The following is a 21835-nucleotide window of genomic DNA, read 5'->3' as shown; positions in this document are numbered from 1 at the left end:
GGTAATGTGGCGGTGGGTGGGATTGTGTGTGGTAATGGGGTGGGGGCGAGATTGTGTGTGGTGATGTGGTCGGTGGAGGGATTGTGTGTGGTAATGGGGTGTGGGTGCGATTATTTGTGGTGATGTGGGGGGCAGGATTGTGTGTGGTAATGGGGTGGGGGGCGAAATTATGTGTGGTGGTTGGGGGCGGGATTATGTGTGGTGATATGGTGTGGGGCGGGATTGTGTGTGGTGATGTGGTGGGGGTGGGATTATGTGTGGTAATGTGGTGGGGGGGCGGGATTATGTGTGGTAATGTGGTGAGGGGCGGGATTATGTGTTGTGATGTGGTGAGGGGGTGGGATTGTGTGTGGTAATGTGGTGAGGGGAGGGATTGTGTTTGGTAATGGCGTGGGGGGCGGGATTGTGTTTGGTAATGGGGTGGGGGGTGGGATTGTGTGTGGTGATGTGGTGGGGGGTGGGATTGTGTGGGGTGATGCGGTGGGGGGTGGGATTGTGTGTGGTAATGTGGTGGGGGCGGGATTGTGTGTGGTAATGTGGGGAGTGGGATTGTGTGTGGTGATGTGGTGGGGTGTGGGATTGTGTGTGGTAATGGGGTGGAGGGCAGGATTATGTGTGGTGATATGGTGGGGGCGGGATTGTGTGTGGTGATGTGGTGTGGGGCGGGATTGTGTGTGGTGATGTGGTGAGGGGCGGGAATGTGTGTGGTGATGTGGTGGGGGGTGGGATTATGTGTGGTAATGTGGTGGGGGGGCGGGATTATGTGTGGTAATGTGGTGAGGGGCGGGATTATGTGTTGTGATGTGGTGAGGGGGCAGGATTGTTTGTGGTAATGTGGTTATGGGCAGGATTGTGTTTGGTAATGGGGTGGGGGGCGGGATTGTGTGTGGTGATGTGGTGGGGGGTGGGATTGTGTGCGGTGATGCGTTGGGGGGGTCGGATTGTGTGTGGTAATGTGGTGGGGGGTGGGATTGTGTGTGGTAATGGAGTGGGCGGCGGGATTATGTATGCCACATAAGCAAACGTGTATGCACAAACTTGGGATCACCACACAGTAATTAGAAAAATATACACAATCTTTATTTAGAAACAGTCCACAAAAAACAATTTAAAAACATTTAAAAACCCACACCATCGTACTGGGGTACTGAGTCCATAACAATAATTGACAAATGTCACAAAATAATTGTAAAACACACCACAGCCTAATATTTGATATAATATCAATGCACATAAACAGATCACATATATTGACCCATATACAAAGGTTGCATTGACAATCACACTGTGTACCAGTGTGATTGGCTGATATAAAAGAGCCTGCCAAAAAAACCTAATTTCCTAGCTATGAACCCTCATAGGGAAATAGAGGGGAAGAAAGGAGGGCATTGGAACAAAGTCCCAAATACTAGGGATATATGAAAATACAAAAAATGCCCTATACCTACTTCAACCCTTCAATAAAGGCTCTTACCCAGCTTTCCGGGGTGAAATACCCTGCAACCCTGTGCTGTGCAGTTTATCCGATCAGAGGGGCTGTGTGTGTACAAAGGTCTTTGTATCTGTTTCTAAATAAAGATTGTGTATATTTTTCTAATTACTGTGTGGTGATCCCAAGTTTGTGCATACACGTTTGCTTATGTGGTATACTGTTTAGAGTATGCATATGGTGATCCCCTTTAATTAATTTCAAATGGACGGTGCCCGCTCACCCACTTTTTGTTGGGATTATGTATGGTGATGTGGTGGGGGCGGGATTGTGTGTGGTGATGTGGTGGGGGGCGAGATTATGTGTGGCAATGTGGTGGGGGGCGGGATTATGTGTGTTAATGTGGTAGGGGGTGGGATTGTGTGTGGTGATGTGATGGGGGGGAGGGATTGTGTGTGGTGATGTGGTGGGGGCGGGATTGTGTGTGGTGATGTGGTGGGGGGGCGGGATTGTGTGTGGTAATGGGGTGGGGGGTGGGATTGTGTGTGGTAATGGGTTGGGGGTGGGATTGTGGGTGGTGATGTGGTGGGGGGCGGAATTGTGTGTGATGATGTGGTGGGGGGCGGGTTTGTGTGTGGTAATGGGTTGGGGGGTGGGATTGTGTTTGGTGATGTGGTGGGGAGCGGGATTGTGTGTGGTGTTGTGTGGGGCAGGATTGTGTATGGTAATGGGGTGGGGGGGCAAAATTATGTGTGGTAATGGGTAGGGGGGCGGGATTGTGGGTGGTGATGTGGTGGGGGTGGGATTGTGTGTGGTGATGTGGTGAGGGGCGGGATTGTGTGTGGTAATGTGGTGGGGGGCGGGATTGTGTGTGGTGATGTGGTGGGGGCGGGATTGTGTGTGGTAGTGTGGTGGGGGGGCGGGATTAGGTGTGGTAATGTGGTGGGGGGCGGGATTGTGTGTGGTAATGTGGTGGTGGGCGGGATTGTGTGTGGTAATGGGGTGGGGGGCGGGATTGTGTGTGGTGATGGGGTCGGGGGTGAGATTGTGTGTGGTTATGTGGTGGGGGGCGGTATTGTGTGTGGTAATGGGGTGGGGGTGCAATTGTTTGTGGTGATGTGGGGGGCAGGATTGTGTGTGATGATGTGGTGAGGGGCTCGATTGTGTGTGGTGATGTGGTGGGGGGTTGGATTATGTGTGGTAATTTGGTGGGGGAGCGGGATTATGTGTGTTAATGTTGTGAGAGGCGGGATTATGTGTTGTGATGTGGTGAGGGGGCGGGATTGTGTGTGGTAAAGTGGTGAGGGGCGGGATTGTGTGTGGCAATGGGGTGGGGGGCGGGATTGTGTGTGGTAATGTGGCGGGGCGAAATTATGTGTGGTGGTTGGGGGCGGGATTATGTGTGGTGATATGGTGTGGGGCGGGATTATGTGTGGTGACGTGGTGAGGGGCGGGAATGTGTGTGGTGATGTGGTGGGGGGTGGGATTATGTGTGGTAATGTGGTGGGGGGCGGGATTATGTGTGGTAATGTGGTGAGGGGCGGGATTATGTGTTGTGATGTGGTGAGGGGGTGGGATTGTGTGTGGTAATGTGGTGAGGGGCGGGATTGTGTTTGGTAATGGGGTGGGGGGCGGGATTGTGTTTGGTAATGGGGTGGGGGGTGGGATTGTGTGTGGTGATGTGGTGGGGCGGGATTGTGTGTGGTGATGTAGTGGGGGGTGGGATTGTGTGGGGTGATGCGGTGGGGGGTGGGATTGTGTGTGGTAATGTGGTGGGGGCGGGAGTGTGTGTGGTAATGTGGGGAGGGGGATTGTGTGTGGTGATGTGGTGGGGGGTGGGATTGTGTGTGGTAATGGGGTGGAGGGCGGGATTATGTGTGGTGATGTGGTGGGGGCGGGATTGTGTGTGATGATGTGGTGTGGGGCGGCATTGTGTGTGGTGATGTGGTGAGGGGCGGGAATGTGTGTGGTGATGTGGTGGGGGGTGGGATTATGTGTGGTAATGTGGTGGGGGGTGGGATTATGTGTGGTAATGTGGTGAGGGGCGGGATTATGTGTTGTGATGTGGTGAGGGGGCAGGATTGTTTGTGGTAATGTGGTTATGGGCAGGATTGTGTTTGGTAATGGGGTGGGGGGTGGGATTGTGTGTAGTGATGTGGTGGGGGCGGGATTGTGTGTGGTGATGTGGTGGGGGGTGGGATTGTGTGCGGTGATGCGGTGGGGGGGTGGGATTGTGTGTGGTAATGTGGTGGGGGCGGGATTGTGTGTGGTAATGTGGGAGCGGGATTGTGTGTGGTGATGTGGTGGGGGGTGGGATTGTGTGTGGTAATGGAGTGGGCGGCGGGATAATGTGTGGTGATGTGCGGGGGCGGGATTGTGTGTGGTGATGTGGTGGGTGGCGAGATTATGTGTGTTAATGTGGTAGGGGGTGGGATTGTGTGTGGTGATGTGTTGGGGGGAGGGATTGTGTGTGGTAATGGGGTGGGGGGCGAAATTGTGTGTGGTAATAGGGTGGGGGGCGGGATTGTGTGTGTTGATGAGGTGGGGGGCGGGATAGTGTGTGTTAATGTGGTGGGGCGCGGGATTGTGTGTGGTGATGTGGTGGGGGGCGGGATTGTGTGTGGTAATGTGGTGGGGGTCGGCATTGTGTGGTAATGTGGTGGGGGGCAGGATTTTGTGTGGTAATGGGGTGGGTGCGGGATTGTGTGTGGTGATGTGGTGGGGGGCGGGATTGTGTGTGGTAATGTGGTGGGGGGCAGGATTGTGTGTGGTAATGGGGTGGGGGGCGGGATTGTGTGTGGTGATGTGGTGGGGGGTGGGATTGTGTGTGGTAATGTGGTGGGGGGCGGGATTGTGTGTGGTAATGTGGTGGGTGGTGGGATTGTGTGTGGTAATGGGGTGGGGGGCGGGATTATGTGTGGTGATGTGGTGGGGGAGCGGTATTGTGTGTGGTAATGGGGTGGGGGCGGGATTGTGTGTGGTAATGTGGGGCGTGGGATTGTGTGTGGTAATGGGGTGGGGGGCGAAATTATGTGTGGTGGTGGAGGGCGGGATTATGTGTGGTGATGTGGTGGGGGGCGGGATTGTGTGTGGTGATGTGCTGAGGGGCGGGATTGTGTGTGGTGATGTGGTTAGGGGCGGGATTTTGTGTGGTGATGTGGTGGGGGGCGGGATTATGTGTGGTAATGTGGTTGGGGGCGGGATTGTGTGTGGTGATGTGGTGGGGGGCAGGATTGTGTGTGGTGATGTGGTGGGGGGGCGGGATTGTGTGTGGTGATGTGGTGGGGGGGCGGGATTGTTTGTGGTAATGGGGTGGGGGGTGGTATTGTGTGTGGTAATGGGTTGGGGGGTGGGATTGTGGGTGGTGATGTGGTGGGGGGCGGGATTGTGTGTGATGATGTGGTGGGGGGCGGGTTTGTGTGTGGTAATGGGTTGGGGGGTGGGATTGTGTTTGGTGATGTTGTGGGGGGCGGGATTGTGTGTGTTAATGTGGTGGGGGGTGGGATTATATGTGGTAATGTGGTGAGGGGCGGGATTATGTGTGGTGTTGTGTGGGGCAGGATTGTGTATGGTAATGGGGTGGGGGGGCAAAATTATATGTGGTAATGGGTAGGGGGGCGGGATTGTGGGTGGTGATGTGGTGGGGGGTGGGATTGTGTGTGATGATGTTGTAGGGGGCGGGTTTGTGTGTGGTGATGTGGTGAGGGGCGGGATTGTGTGTGGTAATGTGGTGTGGGGCGGGATTGTGTGTGGTGATGTGGTGGGGGCGGGATTGTGTGTGGTAGTGTGGTGGGGGGGCGGAATTAGGTGTGGTAATGTGGTGGGCGGCGGGATTGTGTGTGGTAATGTGGTGGTGGGCGGGATTGTGTGTGGTAATGGGGTGGGGGGCGGGATTGTGTGTGGTAATGGGGTGGGGGGCGGGATTGTGTGTGGTGATGTGGTCGGGGTCGAGATTGTGTGTGGTTATGTGGTGGGGGGCGGTATTGTGTGTGGTAATGGGGTGGGGGTGCAATTGTTTGTGGTGATGTGGGGGGCAGGATTGTGTGTGGTGATGTGGTGAGGGGCTCGATTGTGTGTGGTGATGTGGTGGGGGGTTGGATTATGTGTGTTAATTTGGTGGGGGGCGGGGTTATGTGTGTTAATGTTGTGAGGGGCGGGATTATGTGTTGTGATGTGGTGAGGGGGCGGGATTGTGTGTGGTAAAGTGGTGAGGGGCAGGATTGTGTGTGGCAATGGGGTGGGGGGCGGGATTGTGTGTGGTAATGTGGCGGTGGGTGGGATTGTGTGTGGTAATGGGGTGGGGGTGCGATTATTTGTTGTGATGTTGGGGGCAGGATTGTGTGTGGTAATGGGGTGGGGACGAAATTATGTGTGGTGGTTGGGGGCGGGATTATGTGTGGTGATATGGTGTGGGGCGGGATTGTGTGTGGTGATGTGGTGAGGGGCGGGAATGTGTGTGGTGATGTGGTGGGGGGTGGGATTATGTGTGGTAATGTGGTGGGGGGCGGGATTATGTGTGGTAATGTTGTTGGGGGGCGGGATTATGTGTGGTAATGTGGTTGGGGGGCGGGATTGTGTGTGGTAAGTTGGTGAGGGGCAGGATTGTATTTGGTAATGGGGTGGGGGGCGGATTGTGTTTGGTAATGGGGTGGGGGGTGGGATTGTGTGTGGTGATGTGGTGGGGCGGGATTGTGTGTGGTGATGTGGTGGGGGGTGGGATTGTGTGGGGTGATGCGGTGGGGGGTGGGATTGTGTGTGGTAATGTGGTGGGGGCGGGATTGTGTGTGGTAATGTGGCGAGTGGGATTGTGTGTGGTGATGTGGTGGGGGGTGGGATTGTGTGTGGTAATGGGGTGGAGGGCGGGATTATGTATGGTGATGTGGTGGGGGCAGGATTGTGTGTGATGATGTGGTGTGGGGCGGATTGTGTGTGGTGATGTGGTGAGGGGCGGGAATGTGTGGTGATGTGGTGGGGGGTGGGATTATGTGTGGTAATGTGGTGAGGGGCGGGATTATGTGTTGTGATGTGGTGAGGGGGCAGGATTGTTTGTGGTAATGTGGTTATGGGCAGGATTGTGTTTGGTAATGGGGTGGGGGGTGGGATTGTGTGTGGTAATGGGGTGGGGGGTGGGATTGTGTGTGGTGATGTGGTGGGGGCGGGATTGTGTGTGGTGATGTGGTGGGGGGTGGGATTGTGTGCGGTGATGCGGTGGGGGGGTGGGATTGTGTGTGGTAATGTGGTGGGAGCGGGATTGTGTGTGGTGTTGTGGTGGGGGGTGGGATTGTGTGTGGTAATGGAGTGGGCGGCGGGATTATGTGTGGTGATGTGGTGGGGGCGGGATTGTGTGTGGTGATGTGGTGGGGGGCGAGATTATGTGTGGTAATGTGGTGGGGGGCGGGATTATGTGTGTTAATGTGGTAGGGGGTGGGATTGTGTGTGGTGATGTGGTGGGGGGGAGGGATTGTGTGTGGTAATGGGGTGGGGGGCGAAATTGTGTGTGGTAATGGGGTGGGGGGCGGGATTGTGTGTGTTGATGAGGTGGGGGGCGGGATTGTGTGTGGTAATGTGGTGGGGCGTGGGATTGTGTGTGGTGATGTGGTGGGGGGCAGGATTGTGTGTGGTAATGTGGTGGGGGTCGGCATTGTGTGGTAATGTGGTGGGGGGCAGGATTTTGTGTGGTAATGGGGTGGGTGCGGGATTGTGTGTGGTGATGTGGTGGGGGGCGGGATTGTGTGTGATAATGTGGTGGGGGGCAGGATTGTGTGTGGTAATGTGGTGGGTGGTGGGATTGTGTGTGGTAATGGGGTGGGGGGCGGGGTTATGTGTGGTGATGTGGTGGGGGGCGGGATTGTGTGTGGTGATGTGGTGGGGGGCGGGATTGTGTGTGGTGATGTGGTGGGGGGCGGGATTGTGTGTGGTGATGTGGTGGGGGCGGGATTGTGTGTGGTAATCGGGTGGGGGCGGGATTGTTTGTGGTGATGTGGTGGGGGCAGGATTGTGTGTGGTGATGTGGTGGGGGCGGGATTGTGTGTGGTAATGTGGTGGGTGGGATTTTGTGTGGTGATCTGGTGGGGGGCGGGATTGTGTGTGGTGATGTGGTGGGGGGCGGGATTGTGTGTGTTGATGTGGTGGGGGGCGGGATTGTGTGTGGTAATGGGGTGGGGGCGGAGCTACTGTGCAGGGGGCGGGATTAGCGAGTAATTACGATGCCTCTTATATATATATATATAGATACGGTTTGACCTAGAGAATAGGCGAGAAAAATTTTAAAGGTCCACCGATGGTGACTCAGCTTACCAAGCCCATGAACTTTGGACACAGACAGTGGATTTGTGAACAGTCATCTGAGAAAGGTGATGGTGGAACTTGTGAATAACGAATACGTGCTACTGGGGTTTATTGTCTCAATGATGTACGTTGTCGGATAATTTCAGGATCAGTGATACTTTGTCTTAAGCTTGGGTTTATTAACTAGAAATTGGGTTTATGTCCTAGGAAAGGCAGAAGATGGTTACTTCCAGTAATAATACTCTAGATTATTCTCTAGTATAGTATTTAAATATTTAAATGAGTACTCTAGAAAAAAAATAGATAAAAGACAATATTCAGCATTTCATATTACTTTTTTCTCCAGGGAAAACCAGAATCCACACAGTTTTATCACAATGAGAATTTAACTACTCTGGTGGCAGATTTGTTTGGGGCTGGAATGGAGACCATATCAACCACATTGACTTGGGGGATCCTTCTGATGATGAAATATCCAGAAATTCAATGTAAGAAATGAATTAAAAGGATTTTAAAAGATTAAAAATATACTGAGTATACAACTTAAGATCACATAAGGTCCTTCACCAATATTATTTATTTTTTAACATATTATTAGTGATGAGCGAGTATACTCATTGGTCGGGTTTTAAGAGCACGCTCGAGTGGTCTCCGAGTATTTGTTAGTGCTCTGAGATTTCATTTTCCTTGCCGCAGCTGCATGATTCACGGCTGCTAGACAGGCTGAATACATGGGAGGAATGCCTGTTTGTTAGGGAATTCCCACATGTATTCAGGCTGTCCAGCAGCCGTAAATCATGCAGTTGAGGCTCCGAACTCGAACAAATACTCGGAGATCACACGAGTGTGCTCGGGAAAACCCAAGCAACGGGTATACTCACTCATCACTTATCATTATCATATCATTGAGCACAGAGGAAGAGAGCATGAGTGAGTCCACATGGACCGGCCTTACAAATAGCTTCTCAATGAATTGAAGTAAGAAATGCATTTTTGTCATTTAGCTCAGACATTGTAACATGTTCAATGCAATCGCACATCCACATATTTAAAGACAAAGTATAAAAATATAGGATACACATGGTGGATATAATATTGTCAGATCTTTACTTCACTCCCTATATCCAGTCACTAACATGCCCAAATCACCTGCACCTCAAAAAATTATTCAGAATACAACCATTTCCCACCTTTGAAACTACGAAAACTCTTACTGTTGCTCTGATTCTAATCTTGACAACTGCAATTTACTGCTTATCGTTCTTCTTCTCTCTAGACTATCCTATTTATCCTTAATTATTATTATTATTATTATTATTATTATTATTCATTTTTATAGCGCCATTTATTCCATGGCGCTTTACATGTGAAGTACGGGGCAAATATAGACAAACATTAAACATGAGCAAAAACAAGGCACACGGGTACATAAGGAGGGAGGACCCTGCCCGCGAGGGCTCACAGTCTGCAGGGGATGGGTGATGATACACTAGGAGAGGGTAGAGCTGGTTGTGCGGCGGTTCAGTAGGTTCAGGATCACTGCAGGCTGTAGGCTTGTCGGAAGAGGTGAGTCTTCAGGCTCTTTTTGAAAGTTTCTATGGTAGGCAAGAGTCTGATGTGCTGGGGTAGAGAGTTCCAGAGTATGGGGGAAGCACGGGAGAAGTCTTGGATGCGGTTGTGGGAAGAAGATATGAGGGGGGAGTAGAGAAGGAGGTCTTGAGAGGATCGGAGGTTGCGTGTTGGTAGGTACCGGGAGATCATGTCACAGATGTATGGAGGAGATAGGTTGTGGATGGCTTTGTAGGTCATTGTGAGGGTTTTGAACTGGAGTCTCTGGGTGATAGGAAGCCAGTGAAGGGCTTGGCATAGGGGAGAGGCTGGGGAATAGCGGGGAGACAGGTAGATTAGTCGAGCAGCAGAGTGTAGGATGGATTGGAGTGGTGCCAGAGTGCTAGAGGGGAGTCCAGAGAGTAGGAGGTTGCAGTAGTCGAGGCGGGAGATGATAAGGGCATGCACTAGTGTTTTTGCGGTGTCGCGGTCAAGGAATGCGCGGATCCGGGAAATGTTTTTGAGTTTGAGGCGGCAGGAGGAGGCAAGGGCTTGGATATGTGGCTTGAAAGAGAGGGCAGAGTCGAGGATCACCCCGAGGCACCGGGCGTGTGGGACTGGGGAAAGTGAGCAGCCATTGACATTGATGGATAGGTCGGGTGGAGGGGTAGAGTGAGATGGGGGAAAGATGATGAATTCTGTTTTGTCCATGTTCAGTTGTAGAAAGCGAGCAGAAAAGAAGGCTGAAATAGCAGACAGACAGTGCGGGATTTTGGTAAGTAAGGAGGTGAGGTCAGGTCCGGATAGGTAGATCTGCGTGTCGTCGGCATAGAGATGGTACTGCATACCGTGGGATTCTATGAGCTGTCCCAGACCGAAGGTGTAGATGGAGAAGAGAAGGGGTCCTAGAACAGAGCCTTGAGGAACACCGACTGACAAGGGGCGAGGTGAGGAGGTGGTGTGGCGGAGGGAGACACTGAATGTCCGATCTGTCAGATATGATGAGATCCAGGAAAGGGCCAAGTCTGTGATGCCAAGAGATGAGAGGATTTGTAGCAGAAGGGAGTGGTCCACAGTGTCAAAGGCAGAAGACAGGTCCAGGAGAAGGAGGACAGAGTAGTGTTGCTTGCTCCTGGCAGTTAGTAGGTCATTGGTGACTTTAGTTAGGGCAGTTTCAGTTGAGTGATGGGAACGGAAGCCAGATTGTAATCGATCAAAGAGGGAGCAGGAGGAGAGGTGAGAGGACAATTCAAGATGGACGTGTTGCTCCAGCAATTTAGAGGCATAAGGAAGAAGAGATATCGGGCGATAGCTAGACACAGAGGATGGGTCGAGGGAGGGCTTTTTGAGGATGGGAGTGATCTTGGCATGCTTGAAGGATGAGGGGAAGACACCTGTTGTGAGTGAGAGGTTGAAGAGGTGCGTTAGGGTTGGGATGAAGACCGTGGAAAGGTTAGGGATGAGGTGGGATGGGAGCGGGTCGAGCGTGCAGGTGGTGAGGTGTGATCTTGACAGGAGGGTGGAGAGCTGATCTTCTGTCATGGTGGAGAAGCTGGTTTTGGAGGAGCAGGGGTGAGCAGCTAAGAGGGGCAGTGGGCGCTGTGGGCCAAAGCTTTCTCTGATCGTATCGATCTTCTGTTTAAAGAAAGAGGCAAAGTCTTCTGCAGAAATGAGAGGGGAGGGAGGGTGTTATGACCCCAATGGCGAGGGTCTCAGAGATATCAGCAAGTCTGCAAAGTACAAAAATCCAGCTCATAGGGCAGTGGTAACTGGGTTGACCATATATCTACTCCTAACGCCAACCCTAGAAGTAGCCGGGGAACATGCCTACGTTGGTCGCTAGATGTCTCGCGCCAGCCGGAGAGCTAACTACCCCTAGAAGAGGAAAACAAAGACCTCTCTTGCCTCCAGAGAAAGGACCCCAAAAGTAGGATACAAGCCCCCCACAAATAATAACGGTGAGGTAAGAGGAAATGACAAACACAGAGATGAACTAGGTTTAGCACAGAGAGGCCCACTTACTAATAGCAGAATATAGTAAGATAACTTATATGGTCAACAAAAACCCTATCAAAAATCCACGCTGGAGATTCAAGAACCCCCGAACCGTCTAACGGCCCGGGGGGAGAACACCAGCCGCCCTAGAGCTTCCAGCAAGGTCAGGATACAGATAATATACAAGCTGGACAAAAAATGCAAACAATAACGAATTGCAAAAAGCAAAAAGCAGACTTAGCTTAATCAAGCAGGAACCAGGATCAGTAGACAAGAGCACTACAGATTAGCTCTGATATCAACGTTGTCAGGCATTGAACTGAAGGTCCAGGGAGCTTATACAGCAACACCCCTGACCTAACGACCCAGGTGAGCATAAAAGGAATGACTGACAAACCCAGAGTCAAATCACTAGTAGCCACTAGAGAGAGCCAAAAAGTAAATTCACAACAGTACCCCCCCCTTAGTGAGGGGTCACCGAACCCTCACCAAGATCAGGATGAGCGGCGTGAAAGGCACGAACTAAATCGGCCGCATGCACATCAGAGGCGACCACCCAGGAATTATCCTCCTGACCATAGCCCTTCCACTTGACCAGGTACTGAAGCCTCCGCCTGGAGAGACGAGAATCTAAGATCTTCTCCACCACGTACTCCAACTCGCCCTCAACCAACACCGGAGCAGGAGGCTCAGCAGAAGGAACCACAGGCACAACGTACCGCCGCAACAAGGACCTATGAAATACGTTGTGAATGGCAAACGACACCGGAAGATCCAGGCGAAAGGATACAGGATTAAGGATCTCCAATATCTTGTAAGGACCAATGAATTGAGGCTTAAATTTGGGAGAGGAGACCTTCATAGGAACAAATTGAGAAGACAGCCATACCAAATCCCCAACACGAAGTCGGGGACCCACACCGCGGCGGCGGTTGGCAAAACGCTGAGCCTTCTCCTGTGACAACTTCAAGTTGTCCACCACATGATTCCAGATCCGCTGCAACCTATCCACCACAGAATCCACCCCAGGACAGTCAGAAGGCTCCACATGTCCCGAGGAAAAACGAGGCTGGAAACCAGAGTTGCAGAAAAATGGCGAAACCAAGGTGGCAGAACTAGCCCGATTATTAAGGGCAAATTCAGCCAACGGCAAGAAGGTCACCCAATCATCCTGATCAGAAGAGACAAAACACCTCAAATACGCCTCCAGAGTCTGATTAGTTCGTTCCGTTTGTCCGTTAGTCTGTGGATGAAAAGCGGACGAAAACGACAAATCTATGCCCATCCTACCACAAAAGGATCGCCAGAACCTGGAAACAAACTGGGATCCTCTGTCCGACACAATATTCTCAGGAATGCCGTGCAAACGAACCACGTTCTGGAAGAACACAGGAACCAGATCAGAAGAGGAAGGCAGTTTGGGCAAAGGAACCAGATGGACCATCTTGGAGAAATGATCACATATCACCCAGATGACAGACATGCCCTGAGACACCGGAAGATCCGAAATGAAATCCATAGAGATGTGTGTCCAAGGTCTCTTTGGGACAGGCAAGGGCAAGAGCAACCCGCTGGCACGAGAACAGCAAGGCTTAGCTCGAGCACAAGTACCACAGGACTGCACAAATGACCGCACATCTCTTGACAAGGAAGGCCACCAAAAGGACCTGGCCACCAGATCTCTGGTGCCAAAAATTCCCGGGTGCCCTGCCAACACTGAGGAATGAACCTCGGAAATGACTCTGCTGGTCCATTTAGCAGGCACAAACAATCTGTCAGGTGGACAAGAGTCAGGCCTACCAGCCTGAAATCTCTGCAACACACGTCGCAGATCTGGAGAAATATCTGACAGGATAACTCCTTCCTTAAGAATACCCACAGGTTCAGCGACTCCAGGAGCATCAGGCACAAAGCTCCTAGACAGAGCATCGGCCTTCACATTCTTAGAACCTGGTAAATACGAAACCACAAAGTCAAAACGGGAGAAAAACAATGACCAGTGGGCCTGTCTAGGATTCAGGCGTTTAGCAGACTCGAGGTACATCAGATTTTTGTGATCAGTCAAGACCACCACACGATGCTTAGCACCCTCGAGCCAATGACGCCACTCCTCAAATGCCCACTTCATGGCCAACAACTCCCGATTGCCCACATCATAATTTCGCTCTGCCGGCGAAAACTTCCTAGAGAAAAAGGCACAAGGTCTCATAGTAGAGCAACCAGGGCCTCTCTGCGACAAAACGGCTCCTGCCCCAATCTCCGAAGCATCCACTTCAACCTGAAAGGGAAGTGAGACATCAGGCTGGCACAAAACAGGCGCTGAAGTAAACCGGCGCTTCAACTCCTGGAAAGCCTCCACGGCAGCAGGAGCCCAGTTAGCCACATCAGAGCCTTTCTTGGTCATATCCGTCAACGGTTTAACAACGCTAGAAAAATTAGCGATAAAACGACGGTAGAAGTTAGCAAAACCCAAGAACTTCTGAAGACTCTTAACTGACGAGGGTTGAGTCCAATCATGAATAGCTCGAACCTTAACTGGGTCCATCTCCACAGCAGAAGGGGAAAAAATGAACCCTAAAAAGGGAACCTTCTGTACACCAAAGAGACACTTTAAGCCTTTAACAAACAAAGAATTTTCACGCAAAATCTTGAAAACCATCCTGACCTGTTCCACATGCGAGTCCCAATCATCAGAAAAAACCAGAATATCATCCAGATAAACGATCAAAAATTTATCCAGATACTTCCGGAAAATGTCATGCATAAAGGACTGAAAAACTGAAGGTGCATTAGAGAGCCCAAATGGCATCACCAAGTACTCAAAATGACCTTCGGGCGTATTGAATGCGGTTTTCCATTCATCTCCTTGCTTAATGCGCACAAGGTTGTACGCACCACGAAGGTCTATCTTGGTGAACCACTTGGCACCTTTAATCCGGGCAAACAAGTCTGACAACAACCGCAAAGGATACTGAAATTTGACAGTGATCTTATTCAAAAGCCGATAGTCAATACAAGGCCTCAAAGATCCGTCCTTTTTAGCCACAAAAAAGAATCCCGCACCAAGAGGGGAAGAAGAAGGACGGATATGCCCCTTCTCCAGAGACTCCTTGATATATGAACGCATCGCGGTATGTTCAGGTACCGACAGATTAAACAGTCTTCCCTTAGGAAACTTACTGCCTGGAATCAAATCTATTGCACACTCCCTATGAGGAGGCAATGCACTTGACCTAGACTCGCTGAAGACATCCTGATAATCAGACAAATACGCCGGAACTTCCGAAGGCGTAGAAGTAGCAATAGACACGGGCAGGGAATCTCCATGAATTCCATGACAGCCCCAACTTGACACTGACATTGCCTTCCAGTCCAAGACTGGATTATGGGTCTGTAACCATGGCAACCCCAAAACAACCAAATCATGCATCTTATGCAGAACAAGAAAACGTATCACCTCCCGATGTTCAGGAGTCATGCACATGGTAACCTGTGTCCAAAACTGCGGCTTATTTTCTGCCAATGGCGTAGCGTCAATACCCCTAAGAGGGATAGGATTTTCTAATGGCTCAAGAACAAAACCGCAACGCTTGGCAAATGACAGATCCATAAGACTCAGGGCAGCACCTGAATCTACAAACGCCACGACAGGATACGATGACAGTGAGCAAATCAAAGTTACAGATAGAATGAACTTAGGTTGCAAATTACCAATGGCGACAGGACTAACAACCTTAGTAAGACGCTTAGAGCATGCTGAGATAACATGTGCAGAATCACCACAGTAGTAACACAAGCCATTCTGGCGTCTATGAATTTTCCGCTCATTTCTAGTCAGGATTCTATCACATTGCATTAAATCAGGTGTCTGTTCAGATAACACCATGAGGGAATTTGCGGTTTTGCGCTCCCACAACCGCCGGTCAATTTGAATCGCCAGGGCCATGGAATCATTCAGACCTGTGGGAATGGGAAAACCCACCATCACATTCTTAATGGCTTCAGAAAGGCCATTTCTAAAATTTGCAGCCAATGCACACTCGTTCCACTGGGTCAGCACGGACCATTTCCGAAATTTTTGGCAATACACCTCAGCCTCGTCCTGGCCCTGAGACATAGCCAGCAAGGCTTTTTCTGCCTGAATCTCAAGATTGGGTTCCTCATAAAGCAAACCGAGCGCCAGAAAAAACGCATCAATATCAGCCAATGCCGTATCTCCTGGCGCCAGCGAGAAAGCCCAATCCTGAGGGTCGCACCGTAAAAAAGAAATAACAATTTTCACTTGCTGAGCGGAGTCTCCAGAGGAACAGGGTCTCAGGGACAAAAACAATTTACAATTATTCCTGAAATTTCTAAACTTAAATCGGTCTCCGGAAAACAGTTCAGGAATCGGTATCTTAGGTTCTGACATAGGATTTCTGGTAACATAATCTTGTATGCCCTGCACACGAGCAGCAAGCTGGTCCACACTTGTAATCAAGGTCTGGACATTCATGTCTGCAGCAATCACAAGTCACTCAAAGGTAAAGGGGAAAAGAAAAAAAAAAAAAATGAGAGAGAGAAAAAAAACTCAGAACTTTCTTTCTTATAATCCCACTTCTGCAATGCATTTAACATTTAGTACTGGCCTGGCAAACTGTTATGACCCCAATGGCGAGGGTCTCAGAGATATCAGCAAGTCTGCAAAGTACAAAAATCCAGCTCATAGGGCAGTGGTAACTGGGTTGACCATATATCTACTCCTAACGCCAACCCTAGAAGTAGCGGGGGAACATGCCTACGTTGGTCGCTAGATGTCTCGCGCCAGCCGGAGAGCTAACTACCCCTAGAAGAGGAAAACAAAGACCTCTCTTGCCTCCAGAGAAAGGACCCCAAAAGTAGGATACAAGCCCCCCACAAATAATAACGGTGAGGTAAGAGGAAATGACAAACACAGAGATGAACTAGGTTTAGCACAGAGAGGCCCACTTACTAATAGCAGAATATAGTAAGATAACTTATATGGTCAAGAAAAACCCTATCAAAAATCCACGCTGGAGATTCAAGAACCCCCGAACCGTCTAACGGCCCGGGGGGAGAACACCAGCCGCCCTAGAGCTTCCAGCAAGGTCAGGATACAGATAATATACAAGCTGGACAAAAAATGCAAACAATAACGAATTGCAAAAAGCAAAAAGCAGACTTAGCTTAATCAAGCAGGAACCAGGATCAGTAGACAAGAGCACTACAGATTAGCTCTGATATCAACGTTGCCAGGCATTGAACTGAAGGTCCAGGGAGCTTATATAGCAACACCCCTGACCTAACGACCCAGGTGAGCATAAAAGGAATGACTGACAAACCCAGAGTCAAATCACTAGTAGCCACTAGAGGGAGCCAAAAAGTAAATTCACAACAGGAGGGGGTGCTGGGGGACGGAGTAGAGAATTGAAAGTGTTGAAAAGCTGTTTAGGGTTGTGAGACAGGGAGGATATGAGAGATGAGAAGTAAGTTTGTTTTGCGGCAGTGAGCGCGGACTTGAAGCTGGCGAGGGACTGCTTGTATGCGGTGAAGTGGTCAGCAGAGCGGGATCGCTTCCATTTCCGCTCAGCGATCCTGGAAGCCCGTCTCAGTTCTTTAGTCAGGCTGGTCAGCCAGGGCTGCCTGTTGATTGTACGAGTTTTGCTATGTATGAGCGGGGTGGCCGAATTGAGTGCTGCTGTTATTGTGGCGTTATAAAAAGCAGCAGCAGCATCTGTGTCATGAAGGGAGGCTATGTCGGTAAGAGGGAGAAGGGACTCAGAGAGTGATTGTAAGTTGAGATGTTTGAGATTTCTGCGAGGGAGTTCATGGAGTGGGGGTTGCACACTAGGAGAGGAGAGGGAAGAGAATGTCAGTAGGTTGTGGTCAGACAGGGGGAGGGGTGAGTTAGTGAGATTAGTAAGGGAGCATTAATTACATAGTTACATAGTTACATAGTTACATAGTTATTAAGGTTGAAGGAAGACTTTAAGTCCATCTAGTTCAACCCATAGCCTAACCTAACATGCCCTAACATGTTGATCCAGGGGAAGGCAAAAAAAACCCATGTGGTAAGAGTAAGCTCCACCATGGGGAAAAAAATTCCTTCCCGACCCCACATACGGCAATCAGACTAGTTCCCTGGATCAACACCCTATCAAGAAATCTAGTGTATATACCTTGTAACATTATACTTTTCCAGAAAGGCATCCAGTCCCCTCTTAAATTTAAGTAATGAATCACTCATCACAACATCATACGGCAGAGAGTTCCATAGTCTCACTGCTCTTACAGTAAAGAACTCGCGTCTGTTATTATGCTTAAACCTTCTTTCCTCCAGACGTAGAGGATGCCCCCTTGTCCCTGTCACCGGTCTATGGTAAAAAAGATCATCACCAGAAAGGTCTTTGTACTGTCCCCTCATATATCTATACATTAACATAAGATCACCCCTTAGCCTTCGTTTTTCCAAACTAAATAGCCCCAAGTGTAATAACCTATCTTGGTATTGCAGACCCCCCAGTCCTCTAATAACCTTGGTCGCTCTTCTCTGCACCCGCTCTAGTTCAGCTATGTCTTTCTTATACACCGGAGACCAGAACTGTGCACAGTATTCTAAGTGTGGTCGAACTAGTGACTTGTATAGAGGTAAAATGATGTTCTTCTCATGAGCATCTATGCCTCTTTTAATATATCCCATTATTTTATTTGCCTTTGTAGCAGCTACTTAATACAGTAGTCACAATCATATTTCTGTACATCCACTCCACTGACGACTCTTCTCTGTGCCAGTCATTGCACTGGTTACCCATGCACTATAGAATACAACATAAACTTATCACACTCACCATCAAAGCTTTCTACAGTGTTACAAATTGAGCTGAACACTCTTGTCTCTGTATACCACCCTAACTGTGATCTCCATCCACAGTGCTGCAGCACCCTATGTCTGTTCTGTTATCTATATCTAACACCCAACACATGCCCTCAGCCCTTCACCACCTTACATCTCCTCCTCATCTCAGTGCACCACCCTACTTGTGCTCTCCGTTCTGCTAATGATCTAAGATGAACATCCTTTATAATTTAAAGCTCCCACTCATACATTGAGGAGCTTTCTTGTGTTGGATCAGTTCCCTAGAATGAACTACCCCATCTGATAAGTTCCCAGTGTTCACAGTTGTAAGTGTGACCTAAAAACACATCTCTTTGGACAGGTCTATTACCTGACTAATCTAACAGTTCTCAGTTCTTCATTTCTTCATTTTCCTCAGAATTTTATCCTTTCTATCCTCAGTTCCCACATTTCTTAGCACTTTACACTATTTATTGTATTAATTGCTGAACCATATAATACAAGGAGCATTTCCCTGTATATTGTAAATGAAATTTAATATATAAGTACACAATTAGTGATGGGCGAGTACTAAAATGCTCGGGTGCTCGTTGCTCGGGTCGAGCTAATTGGAATACTCGGGTACTCGGCCAAAACAATGAGCCCAATATAAGTCTATGGGAGACCCGAGTATTTTTACCACGATCCCCCCTGGGGTTCTTTTAAGGTCTAAAAACGTCTGAAAATGATGGATACACTACTCAAATGACACAGGAACATCATGGGGATCGTCCCTGGAAGCATACCTGACTCCTAGTTTACAGCTTTAATCATTTTTTTCCGAGAGTCATGCCATTTTTCCTGGTGCCACAAAAAACACATGAAAACGAAACCAAAACGGGTTTTGCTTTGAAATATGTCAAGGTACATCCTTTACTTGCCTGTAAGGCCAAATATTTAACCCCAGACCAAAAATTTCCTCCCCCACTTAGGCTTAGTTCAGACGCAGCATTTTTGAAGAGTTTTTCAACTTTAACATTGCTTTCAACCACTACAAATGCATTCACTGGGAAATGTCATTGTAACATTTAATACTGGCCATGTGGTGTGTGACACATAACCAGACCCATCTTGTTTCATGTACGAAGGAGGGACTCTTAAAGTCACAGGGCCTGTTTTTACTGGTGCATCAGGTGGCATTGATCTTCTTAAAGGGCCATTATGAAACAGCGGGTCTCCTAAGCTGTTGTAGCCTATGCTGATTGGATGGGCTGCCATGAATTACGACTCACCACAATAACCCTTTCATAAGATGTCCAGGAGGGCCTCCTGAAAAAATGTTGCATTGAATGCAAGGACTGTCCTGCTACCAATTCATATGCACCCCAATAAGCCTTGGAACCCACATAGTGGATGGGCCCATGAAAATCCACTTCACAATATGCATTTTGTGCCCCATACTCCTTGGTTTTATTCATTGCCAGGAAGGCGAGCCCTGCTGCATAGTCAGTTATATGCCCCCCATTAGGCCTTAGAACCCACATACTGGATGGGCCCAGGAAAATCCATTTCACAATATGCATTTTGTGCTCCATACTCCTTTGTTTTATACATTGACAGAAACGCGAGTCCTGCTGCATAGTCATATGCCCCCCATTAGGCCTTGGAATCCACATACTGGATGGGTCCAGGAAAATCCACTACACAATATGCATTTTGTCCTCGATACTCCTTTGATTTATACATTGGCAGGAAGGCGAGCCCTACTGCGTAGTCAGTCATATTCACCCCCATTAGGTCTTGGAACCCACATAGTGGATGTGTCCATGAAAATCTGCTTCACAATATGCATTTTGTGATCCATACTCCTTTGTTTTATACATTGGCAGGAAGGCGAGCCCTGCTGCATAGTCATATGCACCCCATTAGGCCTTGGAACCCACATACTGGATGGGCCCAGGAAAATTCACCAGTGTTTTTTAATGGTATGATGGTTCCCTCTTTGCACAATTATTTACATGAGAATTTTGCAATTTAATTTGCAAGCTTAATTTTGCAAAGAACCAGAGAGACTGACACCCTGCGTCTTGGGCTGTCTTACGTGTACCCAGCTGCACTCCAGAGGATAAAGAGTGCAGTGCACTGAGTGAGTACAGAGACTTCTTACCGGCGTGCGGTCACCCAGGGAAACTGGACAGAGGGAAGTTCGGCCTGTGTATTGACTGCGTCATATAGCCATGCATTATTAATGGACTGTATGAAGAAGCCATATACTATATTAACTGTGTGAAGTAACACAATAAAAGAACATTTTGTTTGAACTTGTTTGGGTCACTGCCATTTCACTGTGTATGGTCATACCGCTGCATCACATTTGGTGGAGAATGCGGACAGTGAACTAAGGCATACACCCAGAGAGTGCTGCAGATTGTTGTGCGAGTCTGCTGGAAAAATGGACGAACGTTGGGAGCAAGTTGTGGTCAGTCAGCAAAGGCTTCAACAAGAGATGCTGCAGTTTCAACATTCCCAGCAAGACATTTTGCAGCAGCAGCAGCGGCAGCAGGAGACACTGCAGAGGGAGCTAGCAGAGCTTCAACGATATAAAATGGAGACCTCTAATGTGAGGGGTGAACAGCAGAGTCCTGAAGAGACCCCAAAGGTAAGGGGCGATCATTGGGTGTATCAGTGGTCCTTTGTAGAGACTCGGTCTGCCAGGTCTCAAGCAAGTGACTTGTTGCAATTGGTGGAGGAGTGGCTCCAGCCTGAGTTCTGTTCTCCATATGAGATGATGGAGAGAATCGTGGCTGACTGGATGGCGAGGGCTCTGCCGGCCGCCATGCAGCTTTGAGTCGGGCTGAGGGACCTAGGCCACCTGGAACTGCTGATAGAATTGATTGAGCGGTATAAGTCCACTCAGGACATTGCACCAGAGCCTGGGCATGGGGCAAGTAACTGTTCGGTAACATCTAAGTCCATGGACTGTGGGAACACTAGTCAGGAGTCTATGTGTGCCCAGCCAGTCTCTGTCACCACTATGGGCACAGCCAGCAGCAAACCAGAATTGTGCCAGGTATTGGTGAATGGGAGCCAAACAGAGGTTCTCCTGGACCCGGAGAGTAAAGTGACTCTGGTCCATAGGTCCCTTGTTGCTGGGGACAACACCAACAGACAGAAAGTGGAGGTGATGGGTATCCATGTGGAAATCCTGGAGTACCCGACTGCGGAGGTCAATGTTTCTACACCATGAGGAGACATTAGACATGTGGTGGGATTGGCAAAGACCCTTCCCTATGGGACTGTGTTGGGAAGAGATTTTCCCTTGTTTTGGTCCCTGTGGGCGACCAGGGTAAACCCTCTCATGGAAAAAGTTATACTGGGTGCAGAACCCAAAGATATTGAAATACCTGCATAAGGGGTCGCCAACCTAGGGACAGAGTGTGATCCCGATAGGCTCCCCTTAGAGGTAGTGGCAGGAGAAGCTAAAGATGTTGTTTCGGGCGTAGAACCTGAAAATCCTAAGATGTATGCCACAAGGGTCACCAATTTAGGATTAGCATGTAATCCAGATAGGCTCACTCTAGAGGTTGTGGCAGTAGAGGTCGCGGGGACCCCATTGAACCCTGAGCTGGAGGTGTTCCCTGGTAAGGTTGGGACAGCTCAGATCCAGGGTCCCTTTCGGAGACGCAGATATAAAAGACGCAGGTTTGAGAAGAGCCGAGAGTGAATGGTCGCAGAGGCGA

At 49.5% G+C, this 21835-nt stretch overlaps 1 protein-coding gene across 1 annotated transcript in view; it reads left to right on the top strand.

The window, feature by feature from the left end:
• The window catches only part of LOC143808707 (cytochrome P450 2K4-like), a 142148-nt gene that overhangs the window by 80516 nt on the left and 39797 nt on the right, over window positions 1-21835 (top strand). The window contains exon 7 of the mRNA XM_077291637.1: window positions 8064-8205. Within this exon, the coding sequence (XP_077147752.1) occupies window positions 8064-8205 (142 nt within the window). The remainder of the gene's footprint in view (window positions 1-8063; window positions 8206-21835) is intronic.

This window comes from Ranitomeya variabilis, chromosome 2 (assembly GCF_051348905.1).
Source record: "Ranitomeya variabilis isolate aRanVar5 chromosome 2, aRanVar5.hap1, whole genome shotgun sequence".
Classification (NCBI taxonomy): domain Eukaryota; kingdom Metazoa; phylum Chordata; class Amphibia; order Anura; family Dendrobatidae; genus Ranitomeya; species Ranitomeya variabilis.
This window is presented reverse-complemented; position numbering and strand designations above follow the sequence as displayed.